The following is an 18,903-nucleotide window of genomic DNA, read 5'->3' as shown; positions in this document are numbered from 1 at the left end:
ACCCTTGAAATAATTACCAATGGCTTTGGTTGGGTCTAATGGCAGCCCAGGTATACTGGGGGGAGTCCCAGTCTTTAAAATTCTATTCATTTTGCTATGTGTTAGGAAGAATTCAGTTTGCTACTAGTTCCTACCCTCCGGATCACTGCTCTGCGACAGGGCTTTAGTGTTCTGTAGGTAGGTTTGGTGCCACTTCTTTTCCTCCTGTTAGCAAGGAAGCAACATGACCAGCCCCCTGCATTGGCAGAGCCACTGTTAGTGTTTAGCATCTGTGTTGTCCCTAAGGTGGATTGTTTCAGCCACTTGGAACCAGGAATCGGCCCGGGCCTGTGCCCAGCTCTCCATCTGTTCCAGAACTCGGGAACTATACTATTTACAGCGAGAAAAGGATGAAGGGAGAGAACTGCAGCAAATGCTAGGAGAAAACCCCAAAGAGAGAACCCACTCAGCAGGGTCTCTGTGGGGTGTGTTCCACAGGCCGCTGACCCACTGGGGAAGCGGCACATTAGCCATGGTGGACGCACAAAACCCAGCCAGGGGGCCTTTGGTGATCACACACAGTACAGTTCCCTGCCAAAGGCGGTGTGTAAACCAGGTGGTGCTTAGGGGATTATACCAGGCCTCCACTCCCTGGGAGAAAAACAGAGCAAACCTTGCAATTCCGGACATACTATTCTGGAGGATGTCCCTGATGGGGGAAGAAGGGAGGGAGGTTGGCACATTCTGCTGCCTTCCACTTGGAAGTTCTGTTCCGGGGCTTTGCTGTGGAGTGTGCTTCCCGTGTGTTGTGTCCTGCCTCCCACAGCTCCCCCCGCTGCAACCTGCAAGCAGCAGAATGCCTTAAAATCAGAGAGAAGAGGTGTGACCTGTCCTTGTGTGTCAAGTGGCCCTGATGGCAGCTTTGTTTTGTAACCCCTAGGTCCCGAAGATGGCATATTCATAAAGATATCTTCTGATGATTGTGAACATCTTTACCTGTGGGTGCCAGGCCGGGCCAGTGACTTCGTGTTGAGCTGAAGGAACTTGTCTACTGCTTCCCTGAAAACCTTTCTTTCCTAATTCATGAGCCAGCAAGATGCAGTCGCTGCACTTTCAGAGCGCCTTCTCATAGCTGCGTACAAAGGCCAAACAGAGAATGTGGTTCAGCTCATCAACAAGGGCGCCAAGGTAGCGGTTACCAAGGTAACAAGAGAAAAATACGCTGTAGCCATTCCCTGGGAACTGGCCTACCTCTTAACCATTGTCTGAAAAACCGCTGTGTTTGGTTCGCAGCTTTCAAAGAACTGGCTTTTCTTCCAGTGATGGAGGTTTGGGGAGAATGAGGATTATTAAGAATGCTTTATTGCCATCTTTCAAGTGGAGGACTTGTAATTAGCATTTGACAGTCTTTAAAATCACGGTGGCTTTTCTCACCTATTTCTTTAGCCAAATGGAGAGGAGATCTGTTGGGAGAAGTTGGGACACAAAAGCTTACTGGACAGAGTGTGCGATAATCATGTTAGATGGGCCTCCCGGGGAGGTGGACCAGCTTGTGCACAGCCCCTCCCCTGTGCAGAGTCTCTTTGTCCCCGTCTGTATGATGACGGCCTGGACCAGATGACTGCTACAACCTCTATAGGCTTTGATTTCATGTGGATCAGTGAAGATGTGTGGTAAGCTTTGGAGGGCATTGCTTACCCAGCGCCAACAGAGAAGGCTATGAAAGATGAGAAACCGTACTGCCCAAAGGCAGTTTTGTAGCAAAGCCAAGAAAAGGCAGGCTCTGCGCAGCCTGATGGAGAGTTTAAATACACTGGGATAGCAAGCACGTATTGAGCCCTATCCTAGTAAATGCTGTAAGCACTTTACAGCCTTCTAGAAGAGATTCTCTTCTCATTCCCATTTTGGAGGTGAGGAAACTTGCCCAGGGTCCCTCAGCCGCTGAGTGGTGGAAATGCAACTTATACTCACAGAGTCTGGCTCCGAAGCCCACCCTCCAGACCTCCCCAGAAAGAGCTGTGAAGAGGGGCAAAGTTTAATTTTCACAGAGGGTCATCTGTTAACTTCTGACCTCCTGTGGCAGATTGATCAGCTCCTATTTTCATGTTTACTTATATGCAATCTTCACATTCTATGCCGGCCTCCAGAGAGGTCTTGAGCTACTTATAGGTCCCCATGGAGGTAAACAGGGGTCTGCACATAATGGTGATTGGATTGTTTGGAACTGAGGGTGAAGGGAGCCTTAACTCAGAGCTCATGTGATCTATTCATAGCACTTTCCAGGGCCCAGACAATCACAAATGGGAGAAAGCGTGGAACTCTGTAGTTAGGGCACATGCTCACAGATTTTAACTCTGCTTTGTTTGCTAATTGTACAAGTTGCTTAATTTCTTTGAGCCTCAGTTTCTTATCTGTAAAAGAGGGATATAATGTCAGCTTTTCAGATTGTTACAATAACAGTAACTTACTTAATGCACTTAGGGCATAGTCTGCAACTTTTCTTCTATAAATGGACTTAATTATTTGCTATTTTATAAACAGCTTTATTAAGATATAATGTATGTACATTAAATTCACCTATTTTAATTGTACAATTCAATAATTTCTACTGTATTGACACCACCACTGCTATGCACTGAATTGTTTCTCCCCCAAATTTGTTTTTTTCAATCCTAATCCCTAATGGTATTTAGAGATAGGGCCTTTGGGAAGTAATTAGGTTTAAATGGGGTCATGAGAGTGGGGTCCTTGTGATGAAATTAGTTTCTGTGTAAGAAGAGGCACCAGGGTCTGCTATCTCTCTCCCTCCCTGCTATGTGAGGACACAGTGAGAAGGTGGTCATCAGCAAGCTAGGAAAAGGGCCCCAACTAGAACCTGACCATGCGGGTACCCTGAACTCAAGCATCCCAGCCTCCAGAACTGAGGAACGAATCTCTCGTTCTGGCAGCCTGAGAAGACTGATAGAAGCACATTCAAATATTAGAACATTTCTATCATCACAATTACAAAATATATATATATGAGACAGTCTCTCCATGTGTTGCCCAGGCAGGAGTACAATGGCACAAATCCTCAGCTCACTGCAACCTCCAACTCCCAGGTTCAGGTGATTCTTGTGCCTCAGCCTCCCATGTAGCTGGGACTACAGGCACATACCACCACGCCTGCCTAATTTTTGTATTTCTAGTAGAGATTGGGTTTCACCGTGTTGGGCCAGGCTGGTGTCGAACTCCTGATCTCAGGTGATCCACCCGCCTCGGCCTCCCAAAGCGCTGGGATTACAGGCATGAGCCACCGCACCTGGCTTCCAATAAAAATCATCATACCCATTAGCTGTCAGTCCCCATTCCCACCCCCAGCTCCTGGCAACTATGAATCTACTTTTTGTCTCTATAAACTTACCTTTTCTAGGCATTTGATATAAATAGAATCATATGGTATGTGGTCTTTTGTTTGTGACTTCTCTCAGCATAAAGTTTTCAAGGTTCATTTCTGTTGTAGCATGTATCAATACTTCATTCCTTTTCATGGCTGAGTAATAATCCATTGTATACATATACCACATTCTGTTTATCTCTTTATCAGTTGATGGACATTTGTGGTTGATTCTAGTTTGTGGCTATTATGCATAATGCTTTTGTGAAAATTTATATACAAGTTTTTGTGTTGGAAATATGTTTTCAGTTCTCTAGAGTATATTCCTAGGAGTGGAATTGCAAGGTCGTATGGCAAATCTGTTTAACACGTTATAAGAAACTGCCAAGCTATTTTCCAGAATACCTGTACCATTTTACGTTCCACCTGCAATGTATGAGGGTTTCGGTTTCTCTACATTCTCACCAGTGCTTGTCTGTCTTTTTTATACGTCATTTGCTTTTTCATGGTTATCTTTATCAAAGTAACCCACGCCCATTGGAATTTTAAAACTATTAGTTCAAATACTGCTAAAGGTTTTTAATAAAAACAGCGATTCTTAGCCCACTCCCATTCACACTGTGAAGAAACAACTTTCAACTTCCTAGATATTTCTTTTCTGGTATTTGTCTCCATATTTCCAATGAATATGTATGTTCTACCACCTGGTTCATCAGTTTAATTTTTTTAATGAAGTTTAATATTTTATTTATGTTATACTCATGTGTGTGTGTGTGTGTGTGTGTGTATGTAATTTATTTAAGATACGCTCCCCTCTGTCACCCAGGCTGGAATGCAGTGGCATGAACATGGCTCACTGTAGCCTCCACCTCCTAGGCTCAAGCAGTCTTCCTACCTCAGCTTCCTGTGTAGCTGAGACTATAGGCATGCACACTTTTAATTGTTAAGACAGGGTCTCCCTATGTTGCCCAGGCTGGTCTCGAACTCCTGGACGCAAGTGATCCTCCCTCCTCAGCCTCCCAAAGTGTTGGAATTACATGCATGAGACACCATGCTTGGCCTCTTATATTTTTAAAATGTATTTATTGTGGTAAAATATACATACGAAATGTACTACTTCAACCATTTTTAAATGTATAGTTCAGTGACATTAAGTACATTCACATTGTTGTGCAACCATCACCACCATCCATCTTCAGAAATTTTTCATCTTCCCCAACTGCAGCTCTATACCCATTAAACACTAACTTCTCATTTTCTCCTCCCAGACCCTGGCATCCACCATTCTACCTCCTGTCTCTGAATTTGACGGTTAGCCGCACCTCAAATAAGTGGAATCATACTATATTGTCCTTTTGTGACTAGCTTATTGCACTTAGCATGTTTTCAAGATTCACTCGTGTTGTAGCATGTACCAGAATTTCATTCCTTGTTAAGGCTGAATAATAATCCATTTTACGTATATGCCACATCTGGTTTATCCCTTCATCCACTGATGGGCACTTGGGTTGCTACTGCCTTTTGCCTGTTGTGAATAATGCTGTATGAACATGGGTGTACCTGGGTGTTTGAGTCCTTGCTTTCATATCTTTTGGTTATATACTCAGAAGTGAAATATGGTAGTCCTACTTTTAAAGTTTTGGGTAACTTCCATACTGTTTTCCATGGCTGTTGCACCATTTTACAATGCTACCAACAGTGCACAAGGGTTCCCACTTTTTCACATCCTTGCCAATACTTACCTTCTGTTTTGTTTGTTTGTTTGAGACAGAGTCTCTCTCTGTTGCCCAGGCTGAAGTGCAGTCGTGCGATCTTGGCTCACTGCAAGCTCCGCCTCCCGGGTTCATTCCATTCTCCTGCCTCAGCTTCCTGAGTAGCTGGGATTACAGACGCCCGCCACAATGCCCGGCTAATTTTTTTGTATTTTTAGTAGAGACGAGGTTTTACCGTGTTAGCCAGGATGGTCTCAATCTCCTGACCTCGTGATCCACCCTTCCTGGCCTCCCAAAATGCTGCTGTTATTACTGACCTTCCTAATGGGTGTGAGGTGATATCTCGCTGTGGTTTTGATTTGCACGTCTCTGATTATTAGTGATGTTAAACGTCTTTTTATGTGCTTGTTTGCCATTTGTATATCATCTTTGGAGAAATGTCTATTCAAGTCCTTTGCCTATTGTTTAATCTAGTTATTTGATTTTTTTGGTGTTGAGTTGTTCTTAATATATTATTTTAATATATATATTAAGATATATATTATATATCTTGTATTCTAATTATATAATTATAGTAATTAAAGGATTAATAGCTAGAATATATTAAGGACTAAGATATAAATATAAGAGTTCTTAATATATTATAGCTATTAATCCTTTATCATATATTTGATTTGCAACATTTTATCTCATTTTATGGTTACCTTTAGAAGTACTTTTTTAGAGCTGTTTCAGATTTACAACAAAATTGAGAGGAAGGTCCGGAGATTTCCCATATATCTCCCGCCCCTAAACATGTTTAACCTACCCCATTATCAACATCCCCCACCAGAGTGATACATTTGTTACAACTGATGAGCCTATACTGACACATCATTATCACCCAAAGTCCATAGTTTACATTATGGCTCATTCTTATACATTCTATGGATTTGGAAAAGTATATAATGACATACCTCCACAAGTATAGTATCATATAGATTATTTTTACTGCTCTAAAGATCCTCTGTTCTTCACCTGTTTATCCCCTTCCCTCCTCCCACCCCAATCCCTGGCAACCACTGGGTCTTCTTACTGTCTCCATAGTTTTACCTTTTTCAGAATGTCATATTGTTGGAATCATACAATATTTGGCCTTTTTATATTGGCTTCTTTCACTTAGTAATATGCGTTTAAGGTTCTTCCATGCTTTTTCATGGCTTGATAGTTCATTTCCTTTTAGGACTGAAAAATCTTCCATTGTATGGATATACTAGTTTTGGAAGCATTCACCATCTTGGTTGCTTCCAAATATTGGTAATTATGAGTAAAGCTGCTATAAACATTCATGTGCAGTTTTTTGTGTGGACATACATTTTCAACTTTTTTCATTAGATACCAAGGAGTACAATTGCTGGATCGCATGGTAAGAGGGTTTTGTTTTATAAGAAACTGCCAAACTGCTGCATTCCCAGCAGCAGTGAGTGAGATTTCCTGTTGCTCCACATTCTCGCCAGTATTTTGTGTTTCAATGCTCTGGATTTCGACCGTTCTAATAGCTGTACAGTTGTATCTCATTGTTTGTAGCTTGTCTTTTTACTCTGCTGATTGTGTTCTTTGATGCACAAACGTTTTCAAGCTTGATGTCCCATTTGTCTATTTTTGCTTTTATTGCCTGTGCTTTTATTGTCATATCCAAGAAAACATTGCCAGACCCAACATCATGAAGTTTTTCCCCTTGTAGAAGCTTTATAGCTTTGGATCTTATGTTTAGGCTTTTATTCCATTTCGAGTTAATTTTTTATATAGCGTAAGGTGAGAGTCCATCTTCATTTGTTTGCATGTGGGCATCCAGCTTTCCCAGGACCACTTGTTGAGGAGACTATCCTTTTCCCATTGAGTGGTCTTGGCATCTTTGCTGAAGATCATTTGACCAAATATATGAAGGTTTATTTCTATGCTTTCTATTCTATTTCACAGGTTTATATGTCTTTATTCTAATACCAACTGTTTTGATAAGTGTAGCTCTTAATGTGTTTTGAAGTCAGAAAGTGTGAGCTCTTCAACTTTATTCTTCTCAAAATTATTGTGACTATATGTCACAGTTTTTTTGTTCGTTTTGACACAGAGCCTTACTTTGTCGCCTACGCTGGAGTGCAGTGGTGCGAACACGGCTCACTGCAGCCTTAACCTCCTGGGCTCAACCTCCCTGCCTCAGCCTCCTGAGTAGCTGGTACTACAGGCATGTGTTCCACCATGCCTAGCTGATAATAATGAGCAACCTCCTGGGCTTATGCGATCCTACTGCCTCAGCCTCCCAAAATATCACAATTTAAAATCAGATGTATAATTATTGTGACTCTGTAAATGCTGCTCACTGGTTAGCTGAGAATGATTACATTTTAAAAAATATATATGATTACATTTTAAAAAATATATGGCTTATTATTTTTCCTGGAGTTGATAGTTACCCTAATTTTTTAACTTGTTTAATTTGATTTAAACTTACTGGTAAGTGTTTCATCTACTATCCAATAACTCTGTGAAACTGTTCTCAGTGCAATTCTCCGTGAGTAAACCTATTACATATTTATCAGCCCAAGTCTCTTCCTGGGGATATCCCCTCTGGAGTCATTTATCCTTCTTCTGATTGACCTGGGTTGCTCTCTAGTTCTGCAGTCATCCTGAGAAGTTCTTTCACCTCTCCCCTGTATTAGATCCCCTGTTTGCTGGAACCCATGTCATTCTAACTTTGATACTGCATGTTCTTTGATAGCTTCCTAAGAAAGGGAATATGGTCATAAATTTTTTGAGAGTCTGCATGTCTAAAAATCCTTATTCTACCCTCTTGCTTAAGTGACAATTTGGTATAGAAACCTAGGCAGAGAATTATTTTGCCTAAGAACTTCAAAGGCAGTGCCTCATCTTTGAGCTTACAGTGTTGCTGTTGGGAAACTCAGCTTATAGTGTTCCTTGCAACTGCCTTCTGAAAGGCATTTTACATCCACTCTGCCCCTTGAAGAACCTGCCCATTCAGGACTCACAGCTCAGGAGCCACCACCAACATGAAGTCCACCCAGTGAATGGTACCCTGGATGGAATTTGCTCTCCTCCTAATTGATGGAACCTTGTTCTCTATGCACTCTGTCCTTCATACTGCTCTGTGGGTGCTCAGAACTCCCCACCGCATCATCACTGTGACCAGGGTCATAGTGTCTCTCTTTCATTTATCTGTGTTTGACAGAGGAGAAAGGCACTGAATTTGGAAGCCAAAGACCTTGGTATAGGCGCCTGTTCTGCTGCTTATTAACGGCTTATTAGTGTAGACCAGGGTTGCTCATCCTCAGCAACCTCACTGACATTTTGGGCCAGATCATCCTGTGCTGCTGCGGCTGTGCTGTGTGATTTGTTTTTCTAAGACCACCAGAGCGCGTACAAAAGAACCAGCGAGTAGGCAAGGGTAACAGCAAAACTGCAAGTTTATTCTGGTCACCTAAGGTGTGGGGAGGAGGTCTGTCGGCCGGCAGAGTCCCCCGGTGGGGCTCTCGGACGGAGTTCAGGCAGTCCGGACATCCCGACAGGATTGGGGCTGGGAAGTCCGCGTGGCTCACTGGCCGAGAGCGGCTTTTCTAGGAGTGGGAGGGCAATAGACAGGGGCACCGGCATGTCGGGGGGGGGGGGGGGGGCATTCCACAGGTGCGACCAGGTAAATCTTGGTCTCTTCAGATTGATGTCACCTGGCGCATGCCCAGTTGATCTGCACCTTCCCCGGCGCCAGCTGCATTTTCGCAGGCGCGGGAAAAGCTGGTGAAGAAGAACCCGGAAGTGCACCATCCTGCCTCCGTTCCTCCAAACACTGTGCATTGTAGGGTATTTAGCAGCATCTGTGGCTTCTTGCTGTAGATGCCAGTAGTACTTCCTTCCCTTGGATTTTGACAACCAAAAATGTCTCTGGACATTGACAGACATTCCCTGAGCAACAAAATTGTCCCTACCTCAGAACCACGGATTAGGCCAATCATGTCAGGAGTCTCAATTTCCTCACAAACCTTACACAGTTTTCGTAAGCACTAAATGTGATAGCACATGTTGCCATAGTTATAAAAGCTAAGTGGGCCGGGCACGGTGGCTCACGCCTGTAATCCCAGCACTTTGGGAGGCCGAGGCGGGCAGATCACGAGGTCAGGAGATCGAGACCATCCTGGCTAACATGGTGAAACCCCGTCTCTACTAAAAAATACAAAAAATTAGCTGGGCGTGGTGGTGGGTGCCTGTTGTCCCAGCTACTTGGGAGGCTGAGGCAGGAGAATGGCATGAACCTGGGAGGTGGAGTTCCCAGTGAGCTGAGATCGCACCACTGCACTCCAGCCTAGGCGACAGAGAAAAAAAAAAAAATCTAAGTGGACATAAAGTATTGATTATTTTTTAACTCTTCCAGTGCCTAGCAAGGTACTAAAATAGTAGACCCCATCTACGCTGAATGAGGGGAATAATGTTATTGACTGTAAATTTCTTACACTTTGATAGCAATTGCAAAGTATTAGGTACTCTTGTAAGAGCTCTACAACAATTAAATCTTTTAAACCTCACCATGGCTATTATCCCCATTTTACAGATGAGGAAACTGAGGCAAGGAATGATCAGGTAACCTGCCCTAGGTTTCCCTTAGAAAGTGTCAAAACTGGTATTCAAACCCTGGCCATCTAGTTCCAGAGTGAGAGTCGTTGCTCCCATAGGAGGCAAGGAGGAAAGTTCCCCTTGGCCCTTAAAGGCTCACTGAAAAATCAACATACAAACGGCAGATAAATTGTATTAGAGGCATAAAAATGTATTTAACATGTACACACAGAAGCCTTCAGAATGAGGACCCAAAAATTCATGGGAAATTGTCCATTTTAATGCTTAGGTTCAAAAGAGTGTGGACAGCCATGTAGAAACATGATTGGACAAAAAGGGCATGATCTAATGCTGATTGCATGGGAAACCCAGCAAGGCCTGTCTGTCTACGGTCTTCTTGGCCCTTCTGAGCTGAGCATTCCTGCCTTCTGGGTATGAGGCAAGCCCCTCTCTGGAATGGAGTGTTAAGACCTACAGTCAACTAGGTCAGATAATTTCTTTATGGCCTGCTTTTACACAGAAAGGGGAGGAGGGGAAAGTTAGAGTAATATATTTAAGTTTTATGGCTGGCTTTAGGGGTAGGAGGTTCTGGTTTCTACGACCTGCCTTGGGGGAAGAGAGATTCAAGTTTCTGTGGTTAGCCTCTGGGTAGGAGTTGTGGGGCCAGAGATAGGAGGGCAGGAAGAGGTCAGAAAAAAACTTTGTTCCTGAGGCCTTCCTTTTGGGGTATTGTTTTTTGAGCCCTAACACTGGTAACCATCATGTTTCCACTATGTGGTTTGTAAGTTCAGATTGTGAACTTCCTGTGGGCTGCTGCTTATTAGAGCATACTCCTTGGCACCTGACATATGGTGGATATAATCTGCAAATGTTTTATTGACTGGGAGCTCAACCTGCTCAGGTACTTAAAAAAAAAAATAAGCGATATCCCAATAATGGGATTGTACTTTATAAAACATTTCCAAATTATTTTCACATATATGTTGCTTGTCCCCAGAGCCTTGCAAGATATATATGGTTTCCCTTGAGAGGAAATGAAGTCACAGAAGGAAAGTGACTTGTTCAAATAGGGCATGCCAGAGCCCAGACGAGAACTGAAATTTCCTGGCTCCCATGGACATTTTCTCTGCCACAGATAAGGGCATCTCTTCTGTCCTGGAGAGTTTACTTCAGCTCGTAATGGATGGTTCCAGTATGTTGTTCACTAAGTGAGGGTGGGGTTGTCATGCACAGGACATGTCTTCAGAGCACGTGGGGTTGGGAGCTGGAAATTGATGTGGGAACTACATGTAAGAATTTAAAACTCATGTTTTAAGAGAAAATCTCCCTAAGAACTATGATTTACCATTTGTACAACTTTCATATTTAGACCAGTTGTATGTCACTATGTTGACAAACACATTTTCAGCTGGAACAGGTAATCTGACAAAAGCACTGGATACGCTGAGAAGTCTGACATATCTCTGGAGCAAATTATTAGAGACAGTAATTCAAGCTTATGACCCTTCACTTTTCTGCTATTCCTTTCACCCAAGTCATCTGTTCCTTCCCTCATTTAGACAATATATTTTGAGCTTCAGCTGTGTACCGGTGAACAAGACAGGAAAAAACATCTTGGTCCTCACCTGAGCTTGCATTCTTGGTGAGACAGGCTAGAATTTGATACTGTTGCCTGCACTCCTATCCCTGAAGCTCCCCTTGGGTCTGTCAGCTCTGCCTCCTGGTTTTCCTCCCCAAGGTGCCTTCTCCATCTCCTTTTGCTCTTCCTGCCTCTAAAATTGGCTTTCCTCAGGCCCTCTGCACTCATCTGCTCTCCCTCTGTACACCCACTTGGCTATTCCAGCTCAAGATTGGTCACCATGTCTCCATCTCCGACTTGGCCCTGTCTCCTGATCCCCATGGCCAGCTGCCTTCATGGGCATTTTTAATTTCTTTTTTTTTTTTTTTTTTTTTTTGAGACAAGAGTCTCACTGTATTGCCCAGGCTGGTCCTAAACTTCTGGACTCAAGTGATTCTCCTCCCGGGTAACAGGGACTACAGTCATGAGCCACCATGCTCAGCCTTCCTGGGCATCTTTATGTGCAGAATCCACAGGTTCAAATTGAAGTGCCCACGCTGGAAGCTGCAACCCCTCCTGAGGCCTGGTCCTCTTCCCAAGGTCTCTTTTTTTTTTTTGAGACAGAGTCTCGCTCTGTCGCCCAGGCTGGAGTGCAGTGGCCGGATCTCAGCTCACTGCAAGCTCCGCCCCCTGGGTTTACACCATTCTCCTGCCTCAGCCTCCTGAGTAACTGGGACTACAGGCGCCCCCCCACCTCGCCCGGCTAGTTTTTTGTATATTTTAGTAGAGATGCGGTTTCACCGTGTTAGCCAGGATGGTCTTGATCTCCTGACCTCGTGATCCGCCTGTCTCGGCCTCCCAAAGTGCTGGGATTACAGGCTTGAGCCACCGCGCCCGGCCCCCCAAGGTCCCTTTATCAGTACAAGGGAGCCCCATTTGTGCACACCTCAAGCAGAAGCCCAAAGCCATCCTTTTTTCTTTTGGGTCTTTGACATCCCTCCACTTATGCTTCCTGTCAGTGACCAAGTGAGGCTCATTATGCTTCCTAACTTCTCTCAACTCTGTGTCTTTCTAGTTGCCCCTGTAGGCACTGCTTGAGATATTTGATACTAAAACAAAAAAATGGGATATATTTTTTCTTTGCAAGAATGCTCTGGTTTTATAAATGAACATATTCTCTCCCGTTCCTTTGTACTTTAGTCAAATACCTTCTGATACAGATTCATTTTGTTACCTCAATACCAACAGGTGTTTTGTCATCTGGGTAAACCCTCTGCATTGCTCCTTAGTGCCAAGCATTGGCCATAACAGTAGAGTTGAGAGCCTCTAGGAGTCCCCAGGCAGAGTATCTTTTCCTAGAACTGTTAAGAAGTTGGTTAGCCTGGGCAACATAGTGAGACCCTGTCTCTACAGAAAATAAAAAATTAGCTGGGCATGGTGATGCACACCTGTAGTCCTAGCTACATAGGAGGCTGAGGTGGGAGGATTGCTTGAGCTCAGGCGGTTGAGGCTGCAGTGAGCCATGATTGTGCCACTGCACTCCAGCCTGGGCATCAGAGGGAGATCCTGTCTCAAAAAACAAAACAACAAAAAAGCTGGTCCTTGGAATGTTTTTCCAAAGTTTTTATCTTCTCCAAAAGGAAGTAGACAAAGGTTGTTTGATACAAGTTGGTTAAGAAGAAAATTCAGTTTCATTCATAAAATTCATCTCCATTTGATACCTACCACTCTTCCCGAGTAACGAAGTTGGAATTTAGATAATTAAGCACAAACCCTAGGGCCTAAAGAGCTTGTTCATAGAAGGTGAGACCCCCCAGAGTTCTCTGCAGAATGGGCAAGCAGAAAACTCAGGAGGTGCAACAGGGCAGGTAGCATGGAGACCATATGGTGTGATATACTTCAGTTTAAAGAGGCAAGTCTACTTCTCTCCACAAATGTATGCCTGCATTTGTGTGAGCCAGGAGAACCACATGGGACACATGAGACTGTTAACTTTGGCTACCTAGCAAGGAAGATGATTAGCTTTTTTCCCCCCCCTTTCTACCCCCCTCCCTTTTTTTTGTTTTTAAACAGAGTCTCGCTCTTTTGCTCAGGCTGGTGTGCAGTGGTGCAATCTCGGCTCGCTGTAACCTCCACCTCCCGGGTTCAAGCGATTCTCCTGCCTCAGCCTCCTAAATAGCTGGGACTACAGGTGTGCACCACCACACCTGGCTAATTTTTGTATTTTTGGTAGAGATAGGGTTTTGTCATATTACCCAGGCTGATTTCAAACTCCTGGCCTCAAGTGATCTGCCCACCTTGGCCTCCCAAAGTGCTGGGATCACAGGCATGAGCCACTGCATCCGGCCTGATTTTTTTCATTGTATTGTTTCAGTTATTAAAATAAGCATATATTAATTTTGTACTTTGTCTAATATAAAGTCAACTTTAAAAATATGTGTTGAGTGCCTGTACCAGCCGTGGACCAGGTGCTTGCCATATACTATCTGGTTGAAATCCTCAGCTCTGCCAAGCTGGTGCTCTTATCTCTGAGATGCCAATAAGGAAAGGGAGGTGCCAGGCAGAAAGTAACTTGCCCATGACCAAAGCAGCAATAGGTGCTAGCCCTGGGAAGGAGCCGGCTTTGTGTGGTCCTGAGGCCCACATGTAGGACACTCCTCACCCTTGTTTCCAGCGCCTCCATAGTCCCTGCCGTTCCGCCACTATGCTGACCACCCCTCAGTGCAGACAGAGAAAGAGGCTGTCTGCAGGGTGGGCCAAAGGGACTTTTCTCCTCCCCTGTCCTTGCCTCCTGCACACCATTCCCAGAGTTTTATCGCAAGTTCAGAAATTCCTGATGAAGGCGGTGTAGTGTAGAAGGTATGAGCGTGGATGCAGGAGCCAGGTGCTCTGTTTCAAATGCCAACGATATTTACTAGCTCTATGGTCTTGAGGAAATTATTTTATCTCTGTGCATCATATCATCACCTCTAAAATGAGGATTAAATAATAGTAGCTACCTCATTAGGTTATTTAAGCACTAACTGAATCAGTATATGCAAACTACTTAGAATAGTGCTCAGCACACAGTCTGTCAAATGTAGTAGGCACTGAGGGGATTCTGACAATGCAACAATGCTAAGAGCTGTGGTCCAAGGCCATTCAGTGTTCTCATCTGAAAAATGAGGATAATCTCGACTTCATGAGATTGCCGTCAAGACTAAATGAAGGCCGGGCGCGGTGGCTCAAGTCTGTAATCCCAGCACTTTGGGAGGCCAAGGCTGGTGGATCTCTTGAGGCCAGGAATTCGAGACTAGTGAAACTCCATCTCTACTGAAAATACAAAACTTAGTCGTGTGTGGTGGTGCACGCCTGTAATCCCAGCTACTTGGGAGCCTGAAGCAGGAGAATCACTTGAACCCAGGAGGCGGAAGCTGCAGGAATCCAAGATAGTGCCACTGTACTCCAGCCTGGGCCACAGAGCAAGACCCTGTCTCAAAAATAAATAAATAAATAAATAAAAAATGGCTAAATGAGATGACAAAGTGTTTAGCTCAATGTCCAACATTTAATACAACTATCAGCTTTTTGGAGTAGAAGTTGAGAAGCTGATTCTAAAATTTATATGACATGCAAGAGACCTAGAATAGCCAAAGCAACATTGAACAACAAAGTTGAAGGACTTTTGCTACCTGATTTCCAGACATACTAGTATCTTCCAGGCTTACTAGAAGAATCAAAATTATAGGGACAGAAAATAGATCAGTGATTGCTAAGGGCTGGAGATGGTGGGAAATGATGGACTGCAAAGGAGCAGGAGGGAATTTTGGGGTGGGGGGAATGAAAATCTTCCATATTTTGTTTGTGGGGTTGGCCATATACATTTATCCAACCATATGAAAGTGCATACTTTAAAAAAGTGAATTTTGTTGAATGGAAATTATACCTCAAGAAACTTGATTTTTTTTTAAAGATAACTCTCCTAAGTATAATTCTTACAGATGAGGAAATAGAAGCTTCGGGAGGCTGAATAAGTCCTTTGTAGGTTGCTTGTGGTTCCTGTGGGGGTTTTGCATCGTGTTGTCTCCCCATGCTGGTAACTACTGTACTCCAATATAAACTTTCAACTTTTAAGAAGGGAAATGCAAAGAGTTCCACTGTAGTAAAGTAGTAACTTTCCCCAGTGTGAGCACCTGATGGTGTTTGCAGAAATGAAGAGGATGACTGGCTGGTAGATATTTTCTGGCAGCCACTTTCAAGGGAACGCTGGAAGTCAATAAATGGTATACATTCATGGCCTCAAGAAACACAGTGAGAACAGGCTCTGCACTGGGAGGCTCTCCTGCTGCCACTCGCTGGGCTTCCTGCTCTGAAACCTGTTTCCAGTTTCGACAAAACCTCACTTCCACGCAGGGTTTGAGACACTGGTGTCCCAAGGCAGGGGAGCAGTGGAAAGGAAGGATCTTTCATGGTGGTCATTTGCTTTGTTTTTGATTTCCTGGGTTTGTGTTTAATGTTAGAACTTACCAGAATGGCGTAGCCTGAACTCATGTTTGCCGGCTTGCTGGTTCCTAGTCATTTGCTTTAAGCTGTCACTCCCCAGGATGTGGGGGAAGTTGACACTTACAAGGTGGTTGGTCAGGTAAAACGTTTCACTTGGGAGAATGTGTTGTGTATAGCATGCTCCTTCCAGAGGACCCCATACACTTATTTTAATTGGAGTAGGTAATGATTCTACTACAGAAGGCACAAAGTTTGCCTAGTCCTCCTCCCATGCTGCCCCCACCACTTAGTGTTTACCTCACTGAAGGCACCTGTCTTACCTGCTTCTTACATTGTTCCTGAGATACTTACGTACATACATGCAAGTAGATGTAGCTCTGTGTGTTTCCCCATTTTATACAAATTGTGGGATACTATACTCTCCGTCTTCATTTTAATTTGCTTAACCAATCCCCTATTGATGGGCATTTAGATTATGTTAATCTCCTGTCCTTACAAAGCATGCTGCGGTGACTCTGTTCGGAGGTCTTATTGCACAGTACGATTATATTTGTGTGATAGATTTCTCTAAATGGTACTTCTGAGTCAGAGCATGCATCCCCTTGCAATTTTGACAGCTAGAGCTAAATTGCTCTGCAGAGAGGTTGTGCCAGTCTACACTCCACCAGCATGTGTGAGGGGCCCGATGGGACTGACCTTTAAACTCATGATGCCAGTGGTACACTGGGCTCTATCTGCTGCCTCTCCTGGCCCTTCACCATCTGAGCTCATCTTACCTTTCTAGCCTTCTCTCCAGGAGCTCTCTGCTAAAGTGCATTTGGCCTGTGTGGCCTCGGTTCCTCCTCACTTCAGCATGCGTTTCATAGAATTTTCTCTGGATTGAGTCTGGGGCCAGCTGCCTGGGAATCAAAGGGAAAAGTGGGGGAGTGGCTGATGGGAGGAGAATAGAAGAGGGGAATCTCCACACCTCTCCTCTCCTTCCCCATCCCCCATTCCCAAATGGAAAACGGAGTTCCCTCCCAAGACACCTGGGTCTTTTATTCTGATCCCAAGTACTCCAGTGTGTTCTCACATCCAGAGCAAGGGCAGGAGCCCATGAAGGGCTGCTGCAGTGCTTGGCTCTGCTCTGAGTTAGCACATCCATACACTGTGTGGAGCAGGTGTCTCTTCACTGAAACAAACAGGGCATTGATGGTACATGGTTACATGGCAGGTCAAACAGAAAATCTGCTTGTGTTCTACAATAGCTAGAAGCATAACCCTGTAGGAAGAAAATCTCAACTGGGAAAACTTAGGCTTTTGTAGTTTATCATAAAAAAATCTCTGTGGAAAATTGACATACGGTGCTAATTCTGAGAAAGTTATAAAATGAACATGTGTTAACATTTTATTTAACTCATTAATTAAAGAGGAAACCAGTAAGATGTTACAACTGTTTTGAAGGAGAATTGTCAGGCCAGGCCCAGACAATTAAAAAAATTTTTTTTTTGTAGAGATGGTGGGGGTGGAGTCTTGCTATATTAATTGACCAAGCTGGTCTTGAACTCCTTGCCTCAAGAGATCCACCTCAGCCTGCCAAAGAGCTGGGTCCACAGGTACGCACCACCATGCCAGGCTAACTTTTTTTTTACTTTTTGTAGAAATGGGGTCTTGCCATGCTGCCCATGCTGTCTTGAACTCCTGGGCTCAAGCAATCTTCCCACTTCAGCCTCCCAAAGTGCTGCGATTACAGGTATGAGCCACCGCGCCCAGCCCCATTGTAATTATTTTCAACTGTTCAATCCAGTGGCAGTAATTGCATTCACACAGTTGTGTGATCATCACCACCATCCATTTCCAGATCTTTTTTCATCTTCCCAAACTGTAACTTTGTACCCATTAAACACTAACTCCCCTTTTCTCCTTCCCACCCAGCCCTTGCCAGCCACCATTCCACTTTCTGTCTCTATGAATTTGTCATCCATTTTAAAGTCTCTCACAATTTTCCTTACCAAGAGTAGAGGCAATGAATCACATTTACCATCTTTTCATCCCTGCCCAAGTTATTAGCCTCCTTGAGCCTTCATTTCCTGTCTGTAAAATCAGCACAACAGCACTTACCTCAAGGATATGTGGTGAGGATTATATGAGGTAATCCATGCAAAGTGCTTAGAACAGTGTAATTAAGGACGGAGAAAGAGCTCAACGGATGGGAGCTGTTATTATCACGAAGACCATCTCCCCACCTGAGTCAACTGTCCTCAGAGGCACAGAAGTCAGTGATTCTCAGTGTTGACTGCACATGTGACCCCCTTTAGAGCCTTAAATACTGATGCCCAGGCCCACACCTAGAGGCTGTGGTTTAGTTGGTCTGGGGTATGGCCTGGGCTTGGGATTTTTCAGAGCAGCAAGACAGAGAACCTGTCACTGCTCGTGGTGTTTCCCCCTGAGGTTTCAGAGCCTTCCATTGCGGGCAGGACAACACTGTCCATTGAGCATTGGGCCAAGACAGTGGTTAGACATCTGGAAGTTGTGTTGCTCTTTGTAGAATACCATGAAATATTGATATTCTAAATGCCATGATTCAAACTAGAGACAATTTTACTAGCAGGAAAGAAATGGCTCAAATATGGGAAGGCAAATGTATGCTGTGAATTGTCGTGTGGCTTGTCTATGAGACGACACATGAAAAATTATTGGGTCAATAATATGAAAGTCTTAAGTGTTAACTTACTGTGATAAGGATGCTAATTAGGCATGCGCCACAGTGACTCATGTTTCTAGCAAAGGTAGGTAGGTGTCCCTAGGAGATGCTCTTTGGAGGAAAGAGAGGCAGCCCCAGCCCCTCAGATGAGAGGGATAATGGAAGATTGGTGTGGCAGGTCCGACACGCTGTAATTGAGGAGAACAAGCCTCAGAACTTTGGGGATGGGCCCCCAAAGCTAACTCAGTCATCTTAGGAGAGGCTTTTAGGCTGGTGTTAAAGAATCTAGGTAAGAGTTCGTCCTGAATCTCTTGGCTGCTCTCTCCTGCCCCTCACTGCCTATGCAGAAGTGCAATGTCTTTTCCTCCTGCCTCTGTAAAGGCCCACCTTATTTACAGTGGTTCTCAGTGGCAGTGAAGGCAGGTCCTGTTTGCTGCCTGCTTCTCTTCTCAACTCTACTTAGGCTTGGTGGGAGTTTGGGCCCAGAGGCCCCGCCAACCCCTGAGTGTTCAATCAG

At 44.2% G+C, this 18,903-nt stretch overlaps 1 protein-coding gene across 11 annotated transcripts in view; it reads left to right on the top strand.

The window, feature by feature from the left end:
* Window positions 1–18,903, top strand: part of ANKRD6 (ankyrin repeat domain 6) — a 205,554-nt gene that overhangs the window by 136,252 nt on the left and 50,399 nt on the right. For 10 of the 11 annotated variants that reach the window (XM_023205286.3, XM_023205295.2, XM_023205296.3 and 7 more), the window contains one exon: window positions 920–1,182. In XM_023205286.3, coding sequence (XP_023061054.1) covers window positions 1,063–1,182 — 120 coding nt within the window. In that variant the 5' untranslated portion in view covers window positions 920–1,062. Of the gene's footprint in view, window positions 1–919; window positions 1,183–18,903 lie in introns of those variants that run through there. The other variant, XM_023205291.2, reaches the window with a different exon arrangement.

This window comes from Piliocolobus tephrosceles, chromosome 5 (assembly GCF_002776525.5).
Source record: "Piliocolobus tephrosceles isolate RC106 chromosome 5, ASM277652v3, whole genome shotgun sequence".
Taxonomy (NCBI): Eukaryota; Metazoa; Chordata; class Mammalia; order Primates; family Cercopithecidae; genus Piliocolobus; species Piliocolobus tephrosceles.
Note: the sequence above shows the minus strand (reverse complement) of the source record. Positions and strands in the feature narration are given on the sequence as shown.